At 35.7% G+C, this 23,399-nt stretch overlaps 3 protein-coding genes and 1 pseudogene across 5 annotated transcripts in view; 3 read left to right on the top strand and 1 right to left on the bottom strand.

The window, feature by feature from the left end:
• LOC107690450 (porphobilinogen deaminase-like) overlaps positions 1 to 4,705 on the bottom strand; it is a 5,954-nt pseudogene extending 1,249 nt beyond the window's left edge.
• Positions 4,706 to 6,159: 1,454 nt separating this feature from the next.
• On the top strand, positions 6,160 to 13,151 carry LOC107690447 (zinc finger protein 431-like). Its single transcript, XM_016488796.1, has 7 exons — positions 6,160 to 6,401; positions 7,260 to 7,467; positions 7,561 to 7,664; positions 7,753 to 7,837; positions 10,113 to 10,261; positions 10,519 to 10,603; positions 11,633 to 13,151. The coding sequence occupies exons 1-7, from the start codon at positions 6,219 to 6,221 to the stop codon at positions 13,042 to 13,044; spliced, it is 2,226 nt and encodes a 741-aa protein (XP_016344282.1). The 5' UTR covers positions 6,160 to 6,218; the 3' UTR covers positions 13,045 to 13,151.
• Positions 13,152 to 13,998: 847 nt separating this feature from the next.
• Positions 13,999 to 17,762, top strand: LOC107690448 (zinc finger protein 2-like). Of its 2 annotated transcripts, none has more exons than XM_016488798.1 (5): positions 13,999 to 14,265; positions 14,421 to 14,613; positions 14,736 to 14,812; positions 14,911 to 14,986; positions 16,202 to 17,762. In XM_016488798.1, exons 1-5 carry the CDS (start codon positions 14,116 to 14,118, stop codon positions 17,641 to 17,643), a joined length of 1,938 nt encoding a protein of 645 aa, XP_016344284.1. In that variant the 5' UTR covers positions 13,999 to 14,115; the 3' UTR covers positions 17,644 to 17,762. The 2 variants fall into 2 exon arrangements, with proteins under 2 accessions (XP_016344284.1, XP_016344283.1); XM_016488797.1 differs by having other exon boundaries at positions 14,902 to 14,986.
• Positions 17,763 to 18,368: 606 nt separating this feature from the next.
• Positions 18,369 to 23,399, top strand: part of LOC107690446 (MAP/microtubule affinity-regulating kinase 4-like) — an 86,645-nt gene continuing 81,614 nt past the window's right edge. For both annotated transcript variants that reach the window (XM_016488793.1, XM_016488792.1), the window contains exons 1-4: positions 18,369 to 18,569; positions 19,006 to 19,228; positions 19,315 to 19,388; positions 20,108 to 20,290. In XM_016488793.1, the coding sequence (XP_016344279.1) occupies positions 18,396 to 18,569; positions 19,006 to 19,228; positions 19,315 to 19,388; positions 20,108 to 20,290 (654 nt within the window). In that variant the 5' untranslated portion in view covers positions 18,369 to 18,395. The remainder of the gene's footprint in view (positions 18,570 to 19,005; positions 19,229 to 19,314; positions 19,389 to 20,107; positions 20,291 to 23,399) is intronic.

Raw genomic sequence — 23,399 nt, 5'->3', positions numbered from 1 at the left:
ACACATTGCATTACACCAAATACACAAAATAATGTTCTTTTTAGCAACATCATATGACCCCTTTAAAAAAATTATTTTTAAAAAGTCTTTCAATTATTATTAAATATTTACACCACAGTTTAAAAGTGTGGGTTTAGTCAGAAATATATATATTTATAATTTTTTTAATTATAATTTTTTTTTTTTAGCAAAAACTTATCAAATTGATCATAAGTGACAGTAAAGCCATTTATAATGTTACAAACAATTTCACATTTCACATAAATGCTGTTCTTTCTATTATTGGGGGGAAAAAATGTATCACAGATTCCACAAAAATATTAAGCAGCACAGCTGTTTTCAACACTGTTAATAATAAGAAATGCTTCTTTAGCACCAAATCAGCATATTAGAAAGATTTCTGAAGGATCATGTGACACTGAAGACTGGAGTAATGATGCTGAAAATTTAGCTTTGCCATCACAGCAATAAACTACATTTTAAAATATATTAAAATAAATAAAATTTATTTTAAATTGCAATAATATTTCACAATATTACTGTTTTAACTGTATTTTTTTATCAAACAAATGTAGCCTTGGTTAGCATAAGATAACTTTCAAAAACAAACTTTGGAACCACAGTGTATTTATATATTATTATTTAATTCAAATATTAAAACATTAAAACACATATTAAAGCATCATGTCATTGATCCAGAAACAGGTGTGAGGGGTGTTACAGTGCAGCAGGATGCCTACCAGGTGTTTGAGAAAGGCTCTCTCTGCGATGCATCTCAACACAGTGTCCGAGTCATTTAATACTGAGACCATTTCCAGGATGTCCTGGTCTCGAGCTCTCACTTCGACTGCCAGAGCGCCCTTTAACAAGACAGTAAGAGCAGCATGTAAGGTTCAATGGGATGGAACAAATGCACTCACTGCTGTGTAGGAGATCTGGACGAAAGCAACACTGAATGTTGAACCCACCTGTCCAACTGCATACATGCAGTCATCAGGCCCAAGGATCTGAAGCAAGATGATAACAACAGAGGTCAATATTAATCGATTAAATGATGCAATAATCTTTAGTTTTGCATTGTATTTGAATTTTAGGTTCATTGAAGTACAACAGAGGTACCTGGCTGATGCGATTCTCTCAGCCCATTCTCCGAAGACCTACTGCTGCTAAAATTATGGCTGAAAAGTCATCCTTTTCATCCAGCTTCTTTAGACGAGTGTTGAGATGACCTCTCTGAAACACAACTGTTAAGGTATAACCTCAAAACATCAAGTGCTTGTTAATACACTGAAATTATAATTTACTTATTATCTGTATCTACGTACAATTACAGGAAAAGTAAAAAAAAAAAAAACCGGCTACAGTACCGCACTGAAAGATACAATGTCTTTAAACTCCACATGGGGAAACCTTTTCTTTAGTTGTGCGGCCCGGCGAAGAGAACTGGTACCTACAACACTTCAAATATAAAATATATTATTTATTTTTAAAGAAAACACATACCCTGCAAATATTTACTTTACAAAAATTAAAACACATATCACTTCCATTCAAAATTTGGGGGTTGGTAAGATTTTTGAATGTTTTTCAAAGAAGTCTTTTATGCTTACCAAGACTGCTTTTATTAGAACAAAAATACAGTAAACCCAGTAATATTGTGAAATATTATTACAATTTCAAATAACTGTTTTCTATAAGAATACATTGTAAAATGTAATTTATTTCTGATACGCAAAGCTAAATTTTCAGCAGCAATTACTCCAGTCTTCAGTGTCACATGATTCTTCAGAAATTATTCTAATATGCTGATTTGCTGCTCAAGAAGCATTTCTTAATAATATCAATGTTGAATGTTGATTGTTTGATAAACAGAAATCTCAAAAGAACAGCATTTATTTGAAACAAATCTTTTGTAACATTATAAATTATCACTTTTGATCAATTTAATGTGTCCTGGCTGAATGAAAGTATCAATTTCTTTTAAATGGTAGTGAACTTTAATATATTTAAAATATAGTTCTTTGTACTGGCCACCAATTTTACCTCTTGTTGGCTAGAGATTCTAGAAATTTGCCTTTATGTTTGGGGTGCAAGACAACAGCATCGTGGGGGTTTTCTCGCCTTTGAAGAGAAGGAAATGTCAATCATAATGTTGACCACATATTAAAAAGGATTTGCGATGAGCAATACACTATATCAGTTTTTTCCAAACACTTTAATAATTATTTATGAACATTTAGGTTGAAGTTCATCTGTAACATGACATGTCAGTTACTTTTAAGATAAAAGACTCTTTAGATGTGGAGGGGCATATAAGCACTTCAGAACACAGAGACACTACTGTGATTCACTTACTTCAGCACAGATCCTATAGTGAAGCCTTCAGGAAGAACAGTTGGCAAGTCTTTCAAAGAGTGCACGACCAGGTCCACCCTATAGAGACACAAATATTACAACAGCATTATTCATACTGAAACATAAGCACCAGTGTAGCAGTGCAAACCTCTGAAACATCAAATGCACCAAAAGACCAATGAACAAATCTGTATGCAGTGCGAAGTATACATGAATGATATAAAGAAGGATTGACTCACTCATTTTTTTCCAAAGCATTTTCCAAATTATAACTAGTTATGATTAATTATTCATATTTCCCCATGAGCTGATTCGCTACAGCGGTGTCAAGAATTTTATCTCCTGTTGTTGACATAGCCACTGAAACAAAAAAAATAATAAGACTGAAGTGGAATTTAGTTTAAGGAGAGTGAATATTAACTACATCATACTTGCTAAACTCAATTACAAATAAACAACAACTGTTTTGCATATTCGACAATGATCTCTTACCTATTTCAAAATGAACATCAGGGTGTAACTCCTTGAGTTTCTCTACAACACTGTCTGTCTGAATCCGAGCCAGCTGAAAAAAAGGGAGAAAGGTAACAAAAAGTTTCAACAATATTCCATTTCCCACAAAATATGATGGTCCTTCAAGGCTAATCTTCTTGTTTAGGGCTTCAACTGGTTTCTTTACTAAAACTAATCAATCTTGTACGCACCCTAACAAAGACAGAAATCTTATCAAAGCCATCACCACCGCTGACACACCCAATCAAACTTACAAACCTACATTTGCCTATGTGACTCTAGTACTACTATGTGATGATGAGGCAAAATATATATAGGCAATGTTTTACTTTTACTTTCCATACTATAATTAATGTCTATTAGACTTTAGTTATAGAATGGAAAGTAAAAACGTATTTTAGAAAACGTGAGAAGATAATTAAGACACATTGGTATTTTAAATACATGGATGATTCCAATGACAAGCAGTCATAAAAACTGTGAACCGTGTGCATTTAAATTTCTCCAATTTATCAGGTGATGAATATGATTAGATATTTTAGCAATATTTTAGATGATCTCAATTGTATGTACACTACAGTTTAAAAGTTTGGGATCAGTGATCATTTTTTAATGAAAAATTTTAGCAAGGATGCATGAAATTAATCAAAAGAACCAGTAAAGACATTTATAATGCAAAAGATTTCTATTTTAAATAAATGCTTTTTTTCTTCCTTTTTTAGTATTGTCAAAGAATCCTGAAAAAAATTGTGATACAATTTCCAGAAAAACATTTAGCAGCACAACTGTTTTCAACATTGATAATAATAAGAAATATTTTTTGAGTACCAGCATATTAGAATGATTTCTGTAAAGATCATGTGACCCTTAGGACTGGAGTAAATGGCTGCTGAAAATGCAGCTTTGCAGTCACAGGAAGACGTTTTAAATATATTAAAATAGATAACATTTTTTAAAATTAATATGTATGGAATGTGATTTTTTTTTTTTTTAAATAGACCATGTACAATGAATGTGCATATGATCATTTACCTGGCTTTTTCTGGTGCCAACACGGATCACCCTGCTGACTTTGCCATCAGCATCCTGTAAAAGATGACAATAGTTTTTATGCAAAGATCAGTACCAACAAAAATAACACAGACTAATATGTTAATGTTTCTGTTCTTTACACCATGACAATAACCATTCATTTAAAGCAAATTATTATTACATTCTGACCCTAATGTATTTATAAGGTCCATCTGCCATAGCTGTAGTGAAATTAACTGGAGTCTTCAGAGGAACAGAGAGCAGTGTACAAGAACATGAAGCAGGACAGGACAGACTGATGAGCCAGTGCCCCAGTGTCCTGGCTTCAGTAGATAAGACAATAACGCCTATTCACTGCGTCCGTTACACACGAGGGAGGAGTAAAGAACACCATTCATACAGAGAGATTTCATATGCGAGAATATTACACTAAAACTTTTTGGGTAAAGATGATTCAGATGTAGCTTCCTATTTAACCACTAGACCTAAGCCAAAATAACATTATCAATTATGTCATAATCGCATAACTAACGGAGCTGCACTGTAAGGTTTACGAGTGTGGGCGAAATACATTGAATGTAAAATAAATACGGTTAAATTAGTTAGATTTGGTTTTGATTTCTCTCAAAATTACTTTTTTTACTCAAATTTTGAGTAGCGAATGAATGAAAACACACCTGTAGGTTTGTCTTTTCCGACATTTTGTAAGATGATCCCAGTTATTTAGTGCTGATCTCGTTGAAATTAAAGTCATTTCTCATTAATGATTGTAAAGGAGAAAATATTGAAGTGGGACAAATGTCATTCACAACTGTTACAGGTTGAGTATAATTTCAATAAAATTAAGTCCGAATTTCAGAATAAAGGTCCCTATGACCGTCACAAAAAAATAGCAGAATACAAAATAAACAAAATCAAACTTTTAGTTTGAAGACGCGGTTATTCTGGAGACGGATGTTATCATGAACACAAGGTAATCGCGGTATCGTTTGTGTTCTCACTTCATTCACTCATTTTATATATCAGAAATTACAGTAATCGAATGAGCACGATGGCGGAGAATGAATTATTTCACAAACAAACAATGTCTATAATGACGCTGATGACTGAAACAGTTCGAGACGAGATTCGAAAAGTTTTTGACTGTGAATGTCGTCCATTCCACACTGACATTAGTTGTGACAGAGATGCGATATTGGACATGAATAAGAACCAACGCAGACTGGTACCTTTATTTTTATTCTGCATGTATTTTGCATGTTATTTAAGTATCAACAAGGGATTGTTGTCAGTTGTGATCTGTTCCTGACGTTTTTCCTTTGTGCAGTCTTTTATTTTAAGGTTAGGTTACATTTTATATGATTAATCAAGACTTTTGTGTTTAACACTGTAATAAGTAACTATATTTCATTCTTTAAATGAAATGTTCAGCTTCATCCTGCTAGTTCGAAAACTGAACTTTTGAAATTTTGTCCAGATGAATTAATCAGTAGTTAAAGGCACAATATGTAAGATTTTTTTAAATTAAAACAGAGAGCAGTGTACAAGAACATGAAGCAGGACAGGACAGACTGATGAGCCAGTGCCCCAGTGTCCTGGCTTCAGTAGATAAGACAATAACGCCTATTCACTGCGTCCGTTACACACGAGGGAGGAGTAAAGAACACCATTCATACAGAGAGATTTCATATGCGAGAATATTACACTAAAACTTTTTGGGTAAAGATGATTCAGATGTAGCTTCCTATTTAACCACTAGACCTAAGCCAAAATAACATTATCAATTATGTCATAATCGCATAACTAACGGAGCTGCACTGTAAGGTTTACGAGTGTGGGCGAAATACATTGAATGTAAAATAAATACGGTTAAATTAGTTAGATTTGGTTTTGATTTCTCTCAAAATTACTTTTTTTACTCAAATTTTGAGTAGCGAATGAATGAAAACACACCTGTAGGTTTGTCTTTTCCGACATTTTGTAAGATGATCCCAGTTATTTAGTGCTGATCTCGTTGAAATTAAAGTCATTTCTCATTAATGATTGTAAAGGAGAAAATATTGAAGTGGGACAAATGTCATTCACAACTGTTACAGGTTGAGTATAATTTCAATAAAATTAAGTCCGAATTTCAGAATAAAGGTCCCTATGACCGTCACAAAAAAATAGCAGAATACAAAATAAACAAAATCAAACTTTTAGTTTGAAGACGCGGTTATTCTGGAGACGGATGTTATCATGAACACAAGGTAATCGCGGTATCGTTTGTGTTCTCACTTCATTCACTCATTTTATATATCAGAAATTACAGTAATCGAATGAGCACGATGGCGGAGAATGAATTATTTCACAAACAAACAATGTCTATAATGACGCTGATGACTGAAACAGTTCGAGACGAGATTCGAAAAGTTTTTGACTGTGAATGTCGTCCATTCCACACTGACATTAGTTGTGACAGAGATGCGATATTGGACATGAATAAGAACCAACGCAGACTGGTACCTTTATTTTTATTCTGCATGTATTTTGCATGTTATTTAAGTATCAACAAGGGATTGTTGTCAGTTGTGATCTGTTCCTGACGTTTTTCCTTTGTGCAGTCTTTTATTTTAAGGTTAGGTTACATTTTATATGATTAATCAAGACTTTTGTGTTTAACACTGTAATAAGTAACTATATTTCATTCTTTAAATGAAATGTTCAGCTTCATCCTGCTAGTTCGAAAACTGAACTTTTGAAATTTTGTCCAGATGAATTAATCAGTAGTTAAAGGCACAATATGTAAGATTTTTTTAAATTAAAATATCCAAAAACCACTAGAACAGTGTTGCTGACTTGTGTACTTACATTATCCCAAATGTTTTGAAGAATGTTTAAATCCAGAGAAATAAGCAATTTTAACTAGTGACACTGACCGTGTCCATAGTGTCATTGTGTCGCCTGCCAATGACGTCATAACCCCTCGATTTCCGGTTTTGTTTTGTAGAAAACATGGAAACACCAAAGACGCTTTAATATGTTGTGCGTTTTATTAGACCAGTGACGACCGCACAGAGTGGCATAATAAAAGCTCCGCTGCTTTCGAGCCGTGTTTCACACTTGTTCAGTGGCCTCGACGGCTTTCAGCCTCACCCTGCTTCATTCTACTACGTTAATAAATCATTAGCTCATCCATGAACATGATTTCTGCCCGAGTCCCGTCAGATTGCATCAGCTGTGGGGATGAAGACCACAACTCCCATGATTCCACACTCAGTCACAGTGTCATCAAACTACGCCTTTGACTCTTTGTTTATTTTGAATACGCGCCCTCTAGCGGCGAAAATTACATATTGTGCCTTTAATATCTGTTGCAGGCAAAGCTCACAGCTTTGATGGAGACCTTTACCAAGGTGGCTGTTCAAAAAATATGTAAAGTCTTCAGTTATTGCTTTGCGCTTAAGCCAACTCAGCTGAAGAGTTTTAAAGGTTACCATGACGATGTAATAAATGTAAAAGAGTTGGTGAAGGAGCATGTGAAAAAAACAGAAAGAAAAAACAATCAAACTGTCAAAGTTGTGCCTGGTAAGATGTCCTGCATATATTATAATGTCATATATAAAGTCATATTCAATCCACTACAATGTTAACTGTAGGAATTTCTCATTCTCCTCTCAGATTCTGCAGCTGTAGCTCCATCAGTGTCTCTGGAGAGACCGAATTTGCTCACTGCGTTACCTGAAGAAAACATACAACCACAAGATTCTGTTAAAAGCCAGCAGGTGAGTTCATTGTTGAAATGATTTAACTCTGTGTTATTTGCTAAAATGCTGGCAACAACGTTTGTTCTGATTTTATTTTTTCTCTCAGTGTGCAGAGGAGGGTCACGTTTCTAAATTTCATCCCGAATCATCAAGTAGTGGACAAGAGAACCCAGTGCAACCATGTTTTATAAGTATGTGCTACACAGCTTTGATATTTATGTGTACTATCTATATAAAAAGTGTAGTAATTGATTGAATGTTAATTAATTAATTCATCTGTCTATTATTAAGCGATTATTTATTTCAACTTTACTTCAATATGTTTGGCATTATTAAATGATAAAATATTAGACTCTAGACCAATGGTTTTCATATTTCTTCAGGCAGCGGACCACATCAACATTAAAACAATAATTCTAGACCACCGAACACCCAAAGTACCTCAGTGTTTATTTGTTTTATATCCTATATTTTGAAATAGCCTCACTTTTCCCTATCCATCACTTTTCTAGACTACTATTTTTTTCTCATTTCACTAAAATCAACTAGACAGTTACTTTTAGCTAATGAACATAAATAAGAAAACTGTTCACTAGCTAGTTATTAATTAAATTTGGTATAATTTACATTTACATTTATTCATTTAGCAGATGTTTTTATCCAAAGCGACTTACAATTGGGGAATACAACAAGCGATTCTTCATAAAGAGGCAAATAAACACCGAAAGTGCTCGTAATACAATTATATATAATTAATTAATCATTTTATTGATATAAATATTTCTATTTAGTGAAAGTGACGTGACCAAGTATGGTGACCCATACTCAGAATTAGTGCTCTGCATTTAACCCATCCAAAGTGCACACACACACACACAGCAGTGAACACACACACACCGTGAACACACACCCGGAGCAGTGGGCAGCCATTTTTTTGCTGCGGCGCCCGGGGAGCAGTTGGGGGTTCGGTGCCTTGCTCAAGGGTACCTCAGTCGTGATATTGAAGGTGGTAGAGAGCGCTGTACATTCACTCCCCCCACCTACAATCCCTGCCGGTACGAGACTCGAACCCGCAACCTTTGGGTTACGAGTCCGACTCTCTAACCATTAGGCCACGACTTCCCCGCCATAGGCTTATTTAGGCTTAAATAAAAAATGTTTGAGGTAGTAAGATTTATTAAATGTTTGTAAAAGAAATTGCTCATGCTTTATTTGATCAGAAATCCATATCCAATCCACAATAAAAACCATATTGTGATTTATTTAAAAAAAATAATAATTTAAATAACTTTTCTGTACTTTTCTAATAACTTTCTACGGCAAAGCTGAATGTTCTCCAGTCAGTGACACATGGTCCTTCGTAAAGTGTTTTAATATGCTGATTGGTGCTCAAGAAACATTTTTTTATTATTATCAATGTTGAAAACAGTTGTGCTGCTTAATACTTTTGTGTATTAATACTTAATACTATTTTTTATGCTCAAACAGCAACATTACAGACTAACTAAAGTTGAAAAAGTGAAAAAGCATAATAGGACCCCTTTAAGCCAATTGTTAATATGCAAAATCATTAGTTATACAATGGGAATTCCTCATTACAGTGTACTCCTTGTCCAAGAATAAACAGTTTGTTGAAAATGCAATGATTTTTTTCTTTTATTGTTATTTTATTTGTAATTTTGGTAGTAAAAGTCTTATGGATAAGCTATGGATAAGATCAAAAGAGTAAAGGGCAGACATGTTGTAAACAGTTAAATGCTCAAATGGTCTAAAAAAATTCAAAATGTTTGACTTTTCAAATGCAGTTTGATATAGAGAAATTATTTAACAGGGTAGGGTATGATAGTTCTCCAGCTTTTTGTCGTTTACGTTAAGTGACTTATTTTGAAAACCTTCTCTAGGAAGTGTACAGGACCTGTGATGGACGATCGAGTCCATTTACCTAAAAACAGTCAATAGGAGTTTATCAAAATTTGCAATTCAAAGCTGATTTTGCATAACACAAAAACAATAAACAAGCTCATTTAACAAATTAACCAGAAAGGGCTCTGACTATCATAAACAATACACTGTATTATCATATAAAACAAGTCTTATTTAGTTATTTTATCTGTTTCTACAGAGAACCTTTTTATTCAGATTTAATTGAAAATGGTTTATGGTCAATGGCGCATCTTTGCATACTTTTATTTTGAAATGGTAATGAACTAAAGAGGAAGTGTTTAGAGCAGAATGCACCTTTTCCTGGGAGTTTGCTCACCCGACGGATAATTACAATATAATGACTTGGCTTCATATTGAGAAGTTGTTATTCACGATCTATTAGGACTATTGCGATACTTTGCATGTATTCAAACTGGATTTACAGTTTTTTAGGCGTTGGACTGCCAATGCAGCACGTTTTTCTTCTAAATCTTGCTGCAATATCATTTTAAAAGCGGTTTCTCATTTGTGCACTGCTCGTAGCTGTGGCCACTATGTCCAGGAATGAGCTTTTTACGAGTCAAACTGCTCTGTTGATCTTATTAATGCCGGACACGCCAAAGCAGGACACACCAAAGACATGCAGCTCTGCTGAACCTCATCTCAACATGAATCAAAACGACACTCAGGTGGTAAGAATTTTTGTTATTGACATTTTTTGTTGTAACTTGAATGGTTGCAGGTGAGTAGCTTGTATCTATCCTCTCTCATCAGTCACTCATAAGATAGATAGATAGATAGATAGATAGATAGTTAGTCAAGGAATATAAAATCTAAATGGCCATACAGTTTGAAGTGCTGATATGGTATATATGTATTTGAAACTTCTATTAGTATTTGTTTGTCTAGTGTTTACACGTAAAACATTTCCATGTGATGTGAATTATAGGCTGCACAGGAGAGTCATGCAAGCAGATGTCTTTTAGTGGAGGACAGAGCAGAAGACAACATTCAGACTGTTGTCATAGGTGATGGTAAGGTAGTTCTTAAAGTTCTTATACTAGACATTTTATTTCTTGTCATGTACATTAGCTTATGAATAAGTACAGCTGCTGTTTGTTGTACATAGTAAGACTTCATTTTTGCCCTGATTTCTGCCCCTTATTTTAGTTTGTTTTTCTCAAAGCTCAATAAAAAGTCTTAATATTTTGAGTTTACCTTTAAAAACATATTGATGGTGCATGATTCTGCACGCACTAATGTTTTGGAAAACCATGTTAAAATATGAGTATCAAATATGATACAACAGGCTTTTGAGGAACGCTTATATGTGCATCTTTATTTCAACTCATATTCATATGCATTTTATGTAAGTAGCCTGCTATACTGTTATGAAGATTTCTTTGATTTACATTACGATACATCAGAATTTCATCTTACTTTTTTGGCCATATAAATAACAACATCTGCACCAAATTGCATACTTTTCCTCAGTTTGGGCTCTGAATAAAATTGAGGTGTTTTTTTTACATCTTAAGTATGAGCTCCGTATTCTCATTATATTATAGTATATGAATCATAAAAGCCTGATGTATCAAATATGATCCAAAACATAAAACACATGTGCACAGTATATATATATAAGTTTCATTAAACTGTTTCATTTTAAAAAATAGATTGTTCTGATTATTTCATCTGTCAAGCTTTACAGGGTAATATATCAATACGTCCAGTTTCTGTTAATTAAAAAAATGTGAAAACAAGCAGCTTTGTAATAATTACAGCAGAAATACCAGAAAAACCTATATCGGGAAGACTTTAAATATTGTGTTGGACAACAGTGGTGTCTTTGAGTCAAAAGGGTTGAGAACCACTCATATAGACTTAAGGCTATTTGATATTTAAAACAAAAAAAGCCCTTTGATATATCACCAAATTCTTGTTTCAGGAAATATGGTAAGAAAAGGCATTTAATGTGATCTTTGAAGTACTTCTGTCTTGAGGAATCTTTAATAGCTTATATGATCAACAAATGTTGTATTTTTGTGTTGTTTTTTCATCAGCTGATGACAGGGGTTGGTCTGAAGATCAGGAAGGCGTGTTGCAGACATCAGCCGAGCAACCTGATAAGCCACAAGAGAACGAGTCTTTTGAATGTGAGCAGTGCGGAAAGGCCTTTCCAAAGATGTTTTCTCTTCTTCGACATAAACGTGTGCATTCGGTCATAAAGCAGCACTGTTGTGAAAAATGCGGGAAGAAGTTCTCGCAATTAAGAGCGCTAGAAACTCATCTCCGCAAGCATACGCAGAAGTTCGAGAAGAAGAAATTTCCTTGCGCTACTTGTGGAAAGAGCTTCAAAGATCTCGCAGCTCATGAACGGGTTCATGAGGAAGTCAGACCGTTTACCTGTGATACATGTGGACAGGGATTCACAGTCAAAGGAAGCTTATATATGCACCAGAGGGTGCACACGGGCGAAAAACCGTACACATGTGACACCTGTGGGAAAAGTTTCTCTCTAATAGGCACCCTAAACTGCCACAAGAAGTTTCATTCAGATGACCGGCCAATAAAATGCAGCCACTGCAATAAGAGCTTCAAGTGCAAGAGTCATTTGAGGCGCCACCTTCCTGTGCACACTGGTGAGAGACGATATACGTGTAAAATCTGTGGTAAAACATTTGCACATCATGAAGCTATGACACGCCACATCCTCATTCACACCGGAGAAAAGCCGTACATCTGTGAAGTGTGCGGTAAAAGATTTCGCCAGAGAAGCAATTTAAAAGTCCACATGCGGGTGCACGAAGAGACACAATTTAAGTGTGAAATGTGTGGGAAAACATTCCAGCATGATTTTTTGCTACAGAGCCATATTTTATCACACAATCATACTGGAAATTCAGAAGAAGAGCAGTTTCTGAATTCCAAGTCTGTGTTAAAAACTCAACTACAGCTACATTCAGACAACAGCAAACCTTTTACATGCAAATTGTGCGAGAAGAACTACAGCAACATATATAATCTTCGCATACACGAGAAGCTTCACTCGGGCGAGACCCCGTTCAAGTGTGAGGTCTGCGGTAAGGCCTACGCTCTCAGAAAGTCCTTTAAAACACATATGTTGTGCCATTCAGGAGATAAACCTTATAAATGCATAGCATGCGGGAAAGCGTTCAAGTGGTCTGGCTCTCTGAAAATGCATATGAATACTCATACTGATGACAAAATGCACAAATGTGAGACGTGTGGAAAGAGCTTTCGCTTGTATGGAAATTTAAAGCGACACAAGCATGCCCATGCTGGGGAGAAGCCGTTTAGCTGTAAGGTCTGTGGGGAAGGGTTTGCAGAACTCGACCATGTCAAAGCACATATGCAAATCCATACTGGAGTGAAACCCTACACATGCCAGAAGTGTGGGAAGAATTATGTATATCTTAGGCATTACAATGATCACAAATGCAAACCTGTATGAAAAAGATGTTGTTGTAGGAACTTATAACAACTGCAGGACTCTTTTCATATTGTAATATTTCCTAGACAAATGTTTGGGTAACATTGTGAAGACATTTAAATAAAACATTAGGCTGAACAAGCTGCTGTTATTTTTAATGTTGCATAATATGAACCTATATAAAAAAAATGATTAATACTATCATGATACGTTCACATAGTAATAAACATAGTAATAATTGTTAATACGTTGGCGTGGTGATGGAAAACCTGAAAATATGAGGGAATTTATATTGTGTTCATTGTGTTTTCCAGGCCTGAGAAAGTTATTGAAAATAACCAAATATGGACATTTTAAAAGTGAATCTAAATGTTTCTAGATGTGCTCTGATATAAATTATTTCATCAGCTAGGTACTGCTCTTGTATAGAGCTTGTTGTGAATCAATTTTTCAACTTTTCAATGAATATTCAATTTTTGTTCCAAAATGATCTGAATTTTTCCTTAGCGAATGTATCTGATATAAAATATCCGATATAAAATATATATTTTTAAAGTGTTTTTAAAAATCCTTATCCAGTCATCAGAAATTCCATAAAAACTTATGATCAAGAATGGTATCTGAATTCTCTCAAATAAACTTACAGCACTTGTTATTAAACCACTATCCTTAAGCATGCAAATAAATAACAAGAGAAACGTAATTAGGAATTGTATTATTCCTTTTGTAATTAGAGAGCGTTCAACTACTTTTATTTTGAAAATCTGTTTCGGAAGTATATTTGTTGTAGTCACTGGTCTATAATGGGTCTTAGCAAACCCATTGTAAGATCAAATTGATCCAAAACAGTTTAATGCCATCAACAACGTACCACTGAATTTGTTTTGGTAGTCATAACATAAGCAATTTTATGGCGAATGCCGATCATTGAGAGACTTTTATTTTAAAATAAAACAAAGAGGAAGTACGTACTGCTTAGTTCAACTTTGTAGGGTGTTCAACGTTTTGTTTATTTTCTTCTCAATCTGGCAGTACCGACTGTTAAACACAGGTTTAGTTGATTTTGCTGCATTTCTCTTAACTGTGGTCACTATGGCCCGGTTTGAGCTTTTTCAGAGTCAAACCACTCTGATCGTGTCAGTCCTGACGGACACTGCTAATCACGAGATCCGAAAGGCTTTTACATGCAGCTCCGATGAATCCAGTCTCACTATCAAACCAAACAATACTCAGATTCAGATGGTAAGAAAGTCTGTTATTAAGGAATTTTAACATGGATTTTTGTAATGTGTTAGAGAGAACCCTCCTTTATTTTTACAGCCTGATTAATTATGTTTTATTCTTATAGTGTTATTTTTGTTCTTAATTGTAGCATTTCTTTTTTTTTTTAAATGCAGCTTAATTCCATAATGGAGAGGTTTGCCAAAGAAGCAGTGCAGAAGATTTGCAGTCTCTTCAGATACTGTTCATCCAGTGCACCAGGTCCAGCACAACTATGTTTGAATGGTCGAGACGACCTGAGGAAGACTTCATCTCAGTTGGGACGTGATCTCAGTGGAGCAACATATATCCATAACCAAGAGTTTCAGGGTACTTGATATAGATGTCAATATCAGGCAACACGAGTTGCGAGCCTGAAGACTTACTCTAGCACTCTCCGTCCTTTATCTTAGTATTTGTGGTGAGTTTTGTTTTGTGTTCATCTCTTACAGTAGATTCTGTATCTCTCTCTGTGAGTCCTCTGAAGGAGCCAGCAACAACATCTCACCAGCACCCTTCAAGCACTGAGGTGAGTAATAATACAATGCAGTTTTAAAGAGGAACTTCTTTTAAAGATATAACTTACAGTGTGATAAATGTTGGTTGAGACCCTTATAACCTGCACAGGAAAGTAATGTAAGCAAATGTCTTATGATGGAGGACAGAGGAGAGGAAACCATCCAGACAATATTCGTCAGTGACGGTAAGAGACTCGACTTTTAGTTTGAAATTTCTCACCCTCTTACACATTTTCCACACTTGCATGTGCTAATTTATATGTCAGTGTCGATATTGCGAATTAAAACTATTTAAAACTTTTTTTAATTGAAATAAAGCTGAAATAAAATATAAATATCTGAAGAAACAAAATGAATGGCAACTAACTGAAATAAAATAAGTTTAAGTACTAAAACGACTGAAACTGAAATAAATTTTAAAGCTAAATAAAAGTATAAAAAAATAAAAGCACATAACAAAATTGATCAAACTTAAAAAAAACTAAAAATATGAAAATAAAGGCTAAGTAAAATAATAATAATAATAATATATTAATAATTATAATATTAATAATATATGTATATAATTCATATTAAAATAACGTTGATATGTATTATAGTTTTTAAATGTTTAAATGCTAAAGTTTTTAAATTTAAACTTTAATAATCTTCAAGAGTTCTTTAAAGGGGACATAACACACACAGTTCCGCCAGTCTCATTTTAATCTTGAGTACCTATAGAGTACTGCATTCTTCATATCTCCAAAGAGTCTTTAGTTTGATCATATTTATCATATTTAGCACGCAAAGCTTTTGCATAGCAATCGTCTGCAGTTAACGAATTAAGCATTTTTTTACTTCAATTAACTATGACTAACGAATTAACGAATGAAGCACGTTGATGGGCGTGCTCTCGCTCTGGTTGCTGTGTGCGCACACTCTTCCGGGAGAAGTGCCCATACAAGGAATTCCGCCCTTTATGACGTCATACAGAGCCATACTTGATAATAACTTTCCGAAACTTATTCAAACCCTGAAGGAGTGGATTTGGCACAGAAATACTCTGTCATACGTCCAACTCATTTTTTTTAACTTTGGCCATGTTTAGCATGAGAATCCAATTCTTTAACAGTGTAAATAAGTCAGAATGCATGAAATAGCATTTTTAAATTAAAAATAAAATCTAAATGTATTATATAAATATAACATATTGCATAATTTGTATTATATATTGGAAAGAGCTGTATTCATTTCTGAAAGTCAGCCTGAAATTGACCTTACTGACTGACTTGATGCACATTTTTGCTTATGTTGTGTACTATTTTATCAGTGTAAATTATTTTAAATTTACTAATCTGAATATATGAATAGACCATGATTGATGTTAATTGACCCTGATGTTGTTTTTATTTCACCTGCAGCTGATGACAGGGGTTGGTCTGAAGATCAGGAAGGTGTGTTGCAGACATCAACCAATCAACCTAAAGTTCCACAAGCGAAAGAGTCTTTTGAATGTGAGCAGTGCGGAAAGGCCTTTCCAAAGATGTTTTCTCTCATGCAGCACAAACGTGTGCATTCAATCATGAGGCCTCACAGTTGTGAAAAGTGCGGGAAGAAATTCACACTGCTGAGAGCGCTAGAGACTCACCTTCGCAAACACTCGCAGAAGTTTGAGAAGAAGAAATTTCCCTGCGCTACTTGCGGAAAGAGCTTCAGAGATCTTGCAGCGCATGAACTGGTTCACGCCGATGTCAAACCGTTTACCTGTGAAATATGCGGACAGGGATTCACAATCAAAAGAAGCTTATACATGCACCAGAGGGTGCACACGGGCGAAAAACCGTACCGATGCGACACCTGTGGAAAGTGTTTCTCCCTGATTGGCACATTGAACTACCACAAGAGAATTCATTCAAACGACAGGCCGATAAAATGCAGCCACTGCAATAAGAGCTTCAAATACCATAAACTTTTAAAACACCACCTCCGCGTGCACACGGGCGAGAGGCCGCACACGTGCGACATCTGTGGGAAAAGTTTTGCACTTTCCGGGACTCTAAAACGCCACATCCTCGTTCACACAGGCGACAAGCCATACATCTGCGAGGTGTGCGGCAGAAGATTCAACCAGAGAAGCACTCTGAAAGGCCACATGCGAGTTCACGGAGAAAAGCGATTTATGTGTGAAATGTGCGGGAAAACATTCCAGTATAATTACGTCCTGAGGAACCACATTCTAACACATAATCCGATTGGAAATCCGGGAGATAAGAGTAACGCTCAGCGCTGCGACGTGTGTGGGAAGTTCCTGAGCTCTGCCTACGTGTTAAAAGCTCACTTGCAATTGCATTCGGACAACAGCAAACCTCATACGTGCACGTTATGCGACAGAAGGTACAGCAGCGTGCATTCCCTCCGGATGCATGAGCAGCTTCACACGGGAGAGAAACCTTTCAAGTGCGAGATCTGTGGTAAGGACTTTTCTCTGAGGGCTTCGTATAAAACCCATATGTTTCTGCATTCAGGAGAAAGACCTCACAAATGCTTACTGTGTGGGAAAAGATTCAAGCTGTCAAGCTCTCTGAAGATGCATATACGCACTCATACCGGTGAAAGACCTCATAAGTGTGAAACGTGTGGGAAGGCATTTCATTTATCGGCCAATTTGAAAAGACACAGGCTCGTGCACACCGGGGAAAAGCCGTTTACCTGTGACATTTGTTTGAAGAGTTTCACACAGCCCAACAATTTGAAGGCACACATGCACATTCACACTGGTAAAAAGCCATACACGTGCACTAAGTGTTGGAAAAGTTTTGCCTATCAGAGAAATTGCAAAGATCACAAATGTGCTCCACTTTGAGAGATTTCAGACTGCTGAACTGGTAATGTCTACCAACAGGTGCTTGAATTTCATGTAGGATTGTAAATAATTTTGTTAAAGTTACATGAAATGCTTGACTGTATTTATTTATTTATTTATAAATATAAATAAATGTTTTCCTTGTAATTTTGGAAGGAAATAGTTGAACATTACATTTTAATTGTTTTTGTGAATGTCACAATTTGAAAAAAACACACATTTGTTTAATCAAGGATATAAAACTAAAAGCCATTGTATAAATCAAATCAAATGTCTTATAATAAACATAATACAAATGGCTTGACTTGTGAGTCTACTTATATTTTTTTCAGGTCCTAAAATATATAAATATCCAACCTAAAATATCGATTTTAGATTTTAATTGAATAATGTGATGTTTTTTGTAAAATGCCCAACAACATGAGGGCATTTTACTGCTTCTGCGGTCATAAAATATTCAAAAATTCAGTAAATATTCAATATTCAGTGAAAAATTCTTCATTTTGTCACCTTAAACAAAACCTGAAATAGGTCACAAAAATATATATAAATATAAAATATATAATTTATGTAGTTAGATCATATATTTATAGAATTGTGTGTAAATAATTTATTTTAAAATTAAATATATTTGTATATCTATAAGGTTTTGTCAAACGTAATGTAGCAACAACTGTGCCGCATATAAACTCCAGTCCAGTGAGGGGCAGCAGTGAGCACAAGTGCTTCACTACTCGATACAAGAGAACATTATGAGTTCAGTCACCAAAAACAGCAACAGGAGAATAATGTCGTTGGAGTCTGAGGTTGTCTCTGTTCTGGAGACACTCGTAAAGGCAACGGTCAATGAAATGACGAAAGTTGTGGACTCTTCAGGCAAACCTCCACAAATGACAGCAGACAAGTCAGCCACCCTGGACTTTACAGTAAGTGTAGGAAAAGTGCACGAAATGACCGTATTTCTTGCTTGCTGCGTTTGTATTTAAGCCATAGTTCATAACCTGAAGGATTTAATTAACATATAATTAAATGTGTTTAGTGAATAATCAAATACAAGTATCTCTGAGGCTCAGAGTCACAGATAAAGTGATAATTTAAACGTAATATTTACCATTTTGTAACCTTGTTAAAAATTGTAACATTCCTTAAAATTGTGACACCCATTTCATTCAAAATCATTTCATTCCAGTTTCTCAGTTTGTTTACAAATTTACTGCATTACTCTAACTCAGACATTGGATAACAATCCTGTCATCAAAATTATTGTAAGAAAAAATTATCCTGTCAGGTCCTGTAGCTAATCCATACTGAATGACATGTTAATTTAGGCTAATTTATTATTGATTTGTTCCTGTATTTCAGACCCAGCTGAACTCTGTGTTAACACGTAACGCAAAGGAAGCTGTGGAGAAAATATGCCAGCTTTTCTCTGCACTTCTGCACCATGAAATGATTCCGAGTGCACAGGATGGCTTGAAAACAAGACCGAAGCAATCTGAGAAACAGCACAAGACTCTACAAGGAGAGACTAATCTTACCGGCAGTTGTCCTCAAAGAAGTCAGTCCACTGACCAACATTCTCTAGGTGAGATTCAATGCTTATGCTTCATCCACACCACTGTGCTTCTCCGAGCAAATCTTTAAGTTTTATGATCTGCTGTGCCATTGCAGTCTCTGCGGAGAAAATTGCCATTGTTGTGAGCTGGGGACAGGAGGAGATCATAGACACTGACCATGTGAAAACAGTAAGTCATTCACGCATAATAGAGTGCAACAGTTTGGTTCTAAAAGTAACATTTATTTTTGATATGTCTAACTGATGGTTTTTCGGTGTAGAACTACAATACCCAAATTCTAAATAGTGATCAGAAAAATAATTCTCATTACACTCTGAAATGAATTTAATATTAATTGTAAATATTTGAATATTTTGCAATTATGTTCAAATAAATAGTTTTATGCTTATAATCTATGACTATGAGACAGTAGTTTTAAACACTATTTATCATTACTTGATTAAATCATTTACAATGCTACATCAATTACAATTAAAGTTTATAATGTCTAATTAATCTCAGAGGTTGTTGGATTGGTTCAAGACTAAGAACTCTTTATAAAAAATAAAATCCACAAAAATGTTTTGTACATTAATAATAATAAGAAATGCTTCTTGAGCACCAAATCAGCATATTAGAATGATTTCTGATGGAACATGTCAGTTAATGACTAGTAATGAGTGCTGAAAATTCAGCTTTGCCATCAAAGGAATAAATCATTTCAAAATATATTCAAACTGAAAAGAGTTATTTTAAATTGTAATAATATTTCACAACATTACAAAATCTATACTACAAAATATTACTAAATATTTTACTGACCCCAAACATTTGAACAGTAGTGTATACCGCAATAATACATTTCTTTCGTGTTGACATAAATTGTTATCTTTTTCTGTTTTTAAAAGCCCACTAAAACACAGAAGACAGCGATCATTAGGGAAGAAAAGTCAGTGGATTCTTCAGAAAACAGCAACCATCCTCAGTTTGTGGTGTTGCAGGACAATGATGCTGTGGACATCAGCTGCCCTGGACTGCAAAATACTGAAAACATCTCTGTGACTCAGGATAATGTGAAAGTATCTAGAAGTGTAAGCGTGTCAAAAAGCAGAGGTGAGCGGGTGAGCTGTCGGAAGAAAGGTAAACCGCTCAGCTGTAAACAATGTAGAAGGAAATTTGACTCAGTTGTTCTGTTGAGAGCTCATCAGGTCATTCATGTGGCAGCAGAGAAACCCTTTAGCTGCTCGCAGTGTGGTCGACGTTTTGGCAGTAAAGGCAGTTTGGATGTACACTACCAGCTTCATACTGACAAGAGCCCGTATGTTTGCAATCAATGCGGCAAGACCTTCACCGAACACAAACAGCTGAAGGGTCACCAGAGGATTCATAACGAAGACAAGACTTTTACATGTCAAGTTTGTGGGAAGTCTTTTCATCGAGCTTATTGTCTCAGGAAGCATTTGGTCGTGCATTCGAAAGAGAAGCTGCATAAATGTGACGAATGTGGGAAGAGCTTCCACTTTCGTAACAACCTACTTCGCCACCAGAGAATTCATACAGGTGAGAAGCCGTTCACCTGCCAGACGTGCGGGCGAAGTTTCAACCAGCTCGACTCACTGAAGGCACACAATCTAACTCACACTGGCGAGAAACCACACAAATGCAAAATGTGCAGTCAGGGCTTTGTCCAGAAGTTTCTGCTTCAGCTGCATGAGGGAAAGCGCGCGGGACAAAACGGACACCACTGTTTTGTATGTGGGATGGTCTTGGGTTGCTTAAACGCACTAAAAAAGCATCTCCCGATTCACGAGGGACAGTTGCCGGTCAATTGTACAGTGTGCAGCGAGACCCTTGGTTCCATCAACACCTTGAAATCTCACCAGCACAAACACACTGGCGAGAAACCACACAAATGCAAAATGTGCAGTCAGGGCTTTGTCCAGAAGTTTCTGCTTCAGCTGCATGAGGGAAAGCGCGCGGGACAAAACGGGCACCACTGTTTTGTATGTGGGATGGTCTTGGGTTGCTTAAATGCCCTAAAAACGCATCTCCCGATTCACGAGGGACAGTTGCCGGTCAGTTGTACAGTGTGCAGCGAGACCCTTGGTTCCATCAACACCTTGAAATCTCACCAGCACAAACACTCGGTGACTGACAAACACAGCTGTTGTTTGTGCGGAAAGTCCTTTCAGAGTGTTGCTGGTGTGAAAACTCACGAAAGGATTCATACAGGAGAAAAGCCCTATATCTGTTCGGTGTGTGGGAAGACATTTCGGCAGCAGAACAGCCTTAAGGCTCACCAGACCTCACATACAGGCGAAAAACCTTTTAGTTGTGACGCGTGCGGGAAAGGTTTTTGCACCTTGGGAAATCTCCGTCGACATCAGCGCATACACACCGGAGAAAAGCCGTTCAGATGTGTCGAATGCGGGCGGGAATTTAACCAGTCGAATTCACTCAAAGCTCACATGCATATTCACACAGGAGAGAAGCAATATGTGTGTGACAAGTGTGGGAAAAGTTTTGCTTATCTCAGAAATCTGAGGTGCCATAAATGTGTATAAATTTAAAGGGATCCTTCACCTGAAAATGGAAATTCTGTCATCATTTACTCTTGATATGGTGATGTAAACCCCTCTACTGACTTTTATTGTATTGACAAAAAAAGACATTTCTAAAAATATCCTCTTTTACAATGAAAGAAAGTAAGGCATATAGGTTTGGAACAACATGAGGGTGTGTAAATGATGGCAGAATTTACATTTTTGGGTGAACTATCCCTTTAAGTTACACAGTTTAACGGTTCCAAATAGATCAGACAGGGTTATGTGCGTCTTAATTTCCATATGCTGATTTTTTCAGTTAGATATAAATATTTCAGTGTAAAAGATCCCTTAAAATATCTGTTTAGTGTACAATTGATCTTTAAATTTATGTTAAATGATCTCTAAACACTTTGACAAATAAATCAAAGCCAACATGCCAACTAGTGATCTAGTCTTTTAATATTCTTTTGATACTAATATCTGTCTATTTAAATGGTCTGTCATTCTTTTACTTTTGCTGCCTTGTTTGGCTATATTTTTAAAATAGGGAAATTATTTTGGCATTACTGCTCACAAAAGCTAACATGAAAAAGAACAGTGATAAGATTGTGGATTGGGAACTTGTTCTGATCAAATCAGAACATTAAATTATCGACACAGTGTTTCTTCTTGGGGATTTTTTCAGTTCACTTTGATGACAAACTCAAAGGGATAGTTAAACTCACATTCCTGATGTCCCAGATGTATATGACTTACTTTCTTCTGTGGAACACAAACAGAGATTTATTCGAAAAATAATCCATCTCTGTGAGTCCATATAATGTAAGTGTACCCTCAAAGTTGACACTTCTAAAACCACGCAAAACGAACACAGCGGTAATCCGTAGCCCAGTTAACCCCAGATGTTAAAATAATGTCTTATAAAACAAAACCATTGGTGTATGTGAGGAAAAATACTATTTTAAACTTTAACTATTAGTCAAAAATACAAAAAAAGCGTGCACATCCCAAAAACCCGAAGGCTCAGGTGCAGGACAAAAATAATATAAATACAAACAAAACAAAAAATTGTCCGAACACTGATAAGACTGCTCCCAAGGAATTTATTAATACAACGTTTCGACCCAAACTTTAACTATAAACCATCACTTCCAGCCAACAGTCGTACTCGCATTCATGAGTTCACGCAAAAGTTAGCACGTTGTGAATCTCTTGCGAGAAGGGACGGTCCTCTGTGCTTCCACATCACTTCTTGTGTGAGCTTCAATATGCGTTTTCGTCATGTTTTAAATTTTGAGCGGAGTATCCCTTTAAGAACTGTGAGCAACATGCATATAATCCTACATTTTGATAAAAGGGATCATGATGATTTATTAATCAAATAAAATATAGCCGGTTCTAGTTGGTTACATGATCTGTAATAGTACTGTGTTGATTTGACCCCCATTTGTTTTGAATTTACATACTTGAAATATTAGTTAAAGGGGTCATATGATGCGATTTCAAGTTTTCCTTTCTCTTTGGAGTGTTACAAGCTGTTCGTGAATAGATAAGATCCCTGAAGTTGCAAAGACTAAAGTCTCAAAACCAAAGAGATATTCTTTATCAAAGTTAAGACTCTGCCACACCCCCCTAAAACGGCTCGTTCTAACAC

This window comes from Sinocyclocheilus anshuiensis, unplaced genomic scaffold (assembly GCF_001515605.1).
Source record: "Sinocyclocheilus anshuiensis isolate Anshui unplaced genomic scaffold, SAMN03320099.WGS_v1.1 scaffold1455, whole genome shotgun sequence".
NCBI classification, from domain to species: Eukaryota; Metazoa; Chordata; class Actinopteri; order Cypriniformes; family Cyprinidae; genus Sinocyclocheilus; species Sinocyclocheilus anshuiensis.
This window is presented reverse-complemented; position numbering and strand designations above follow the sequence as displayed.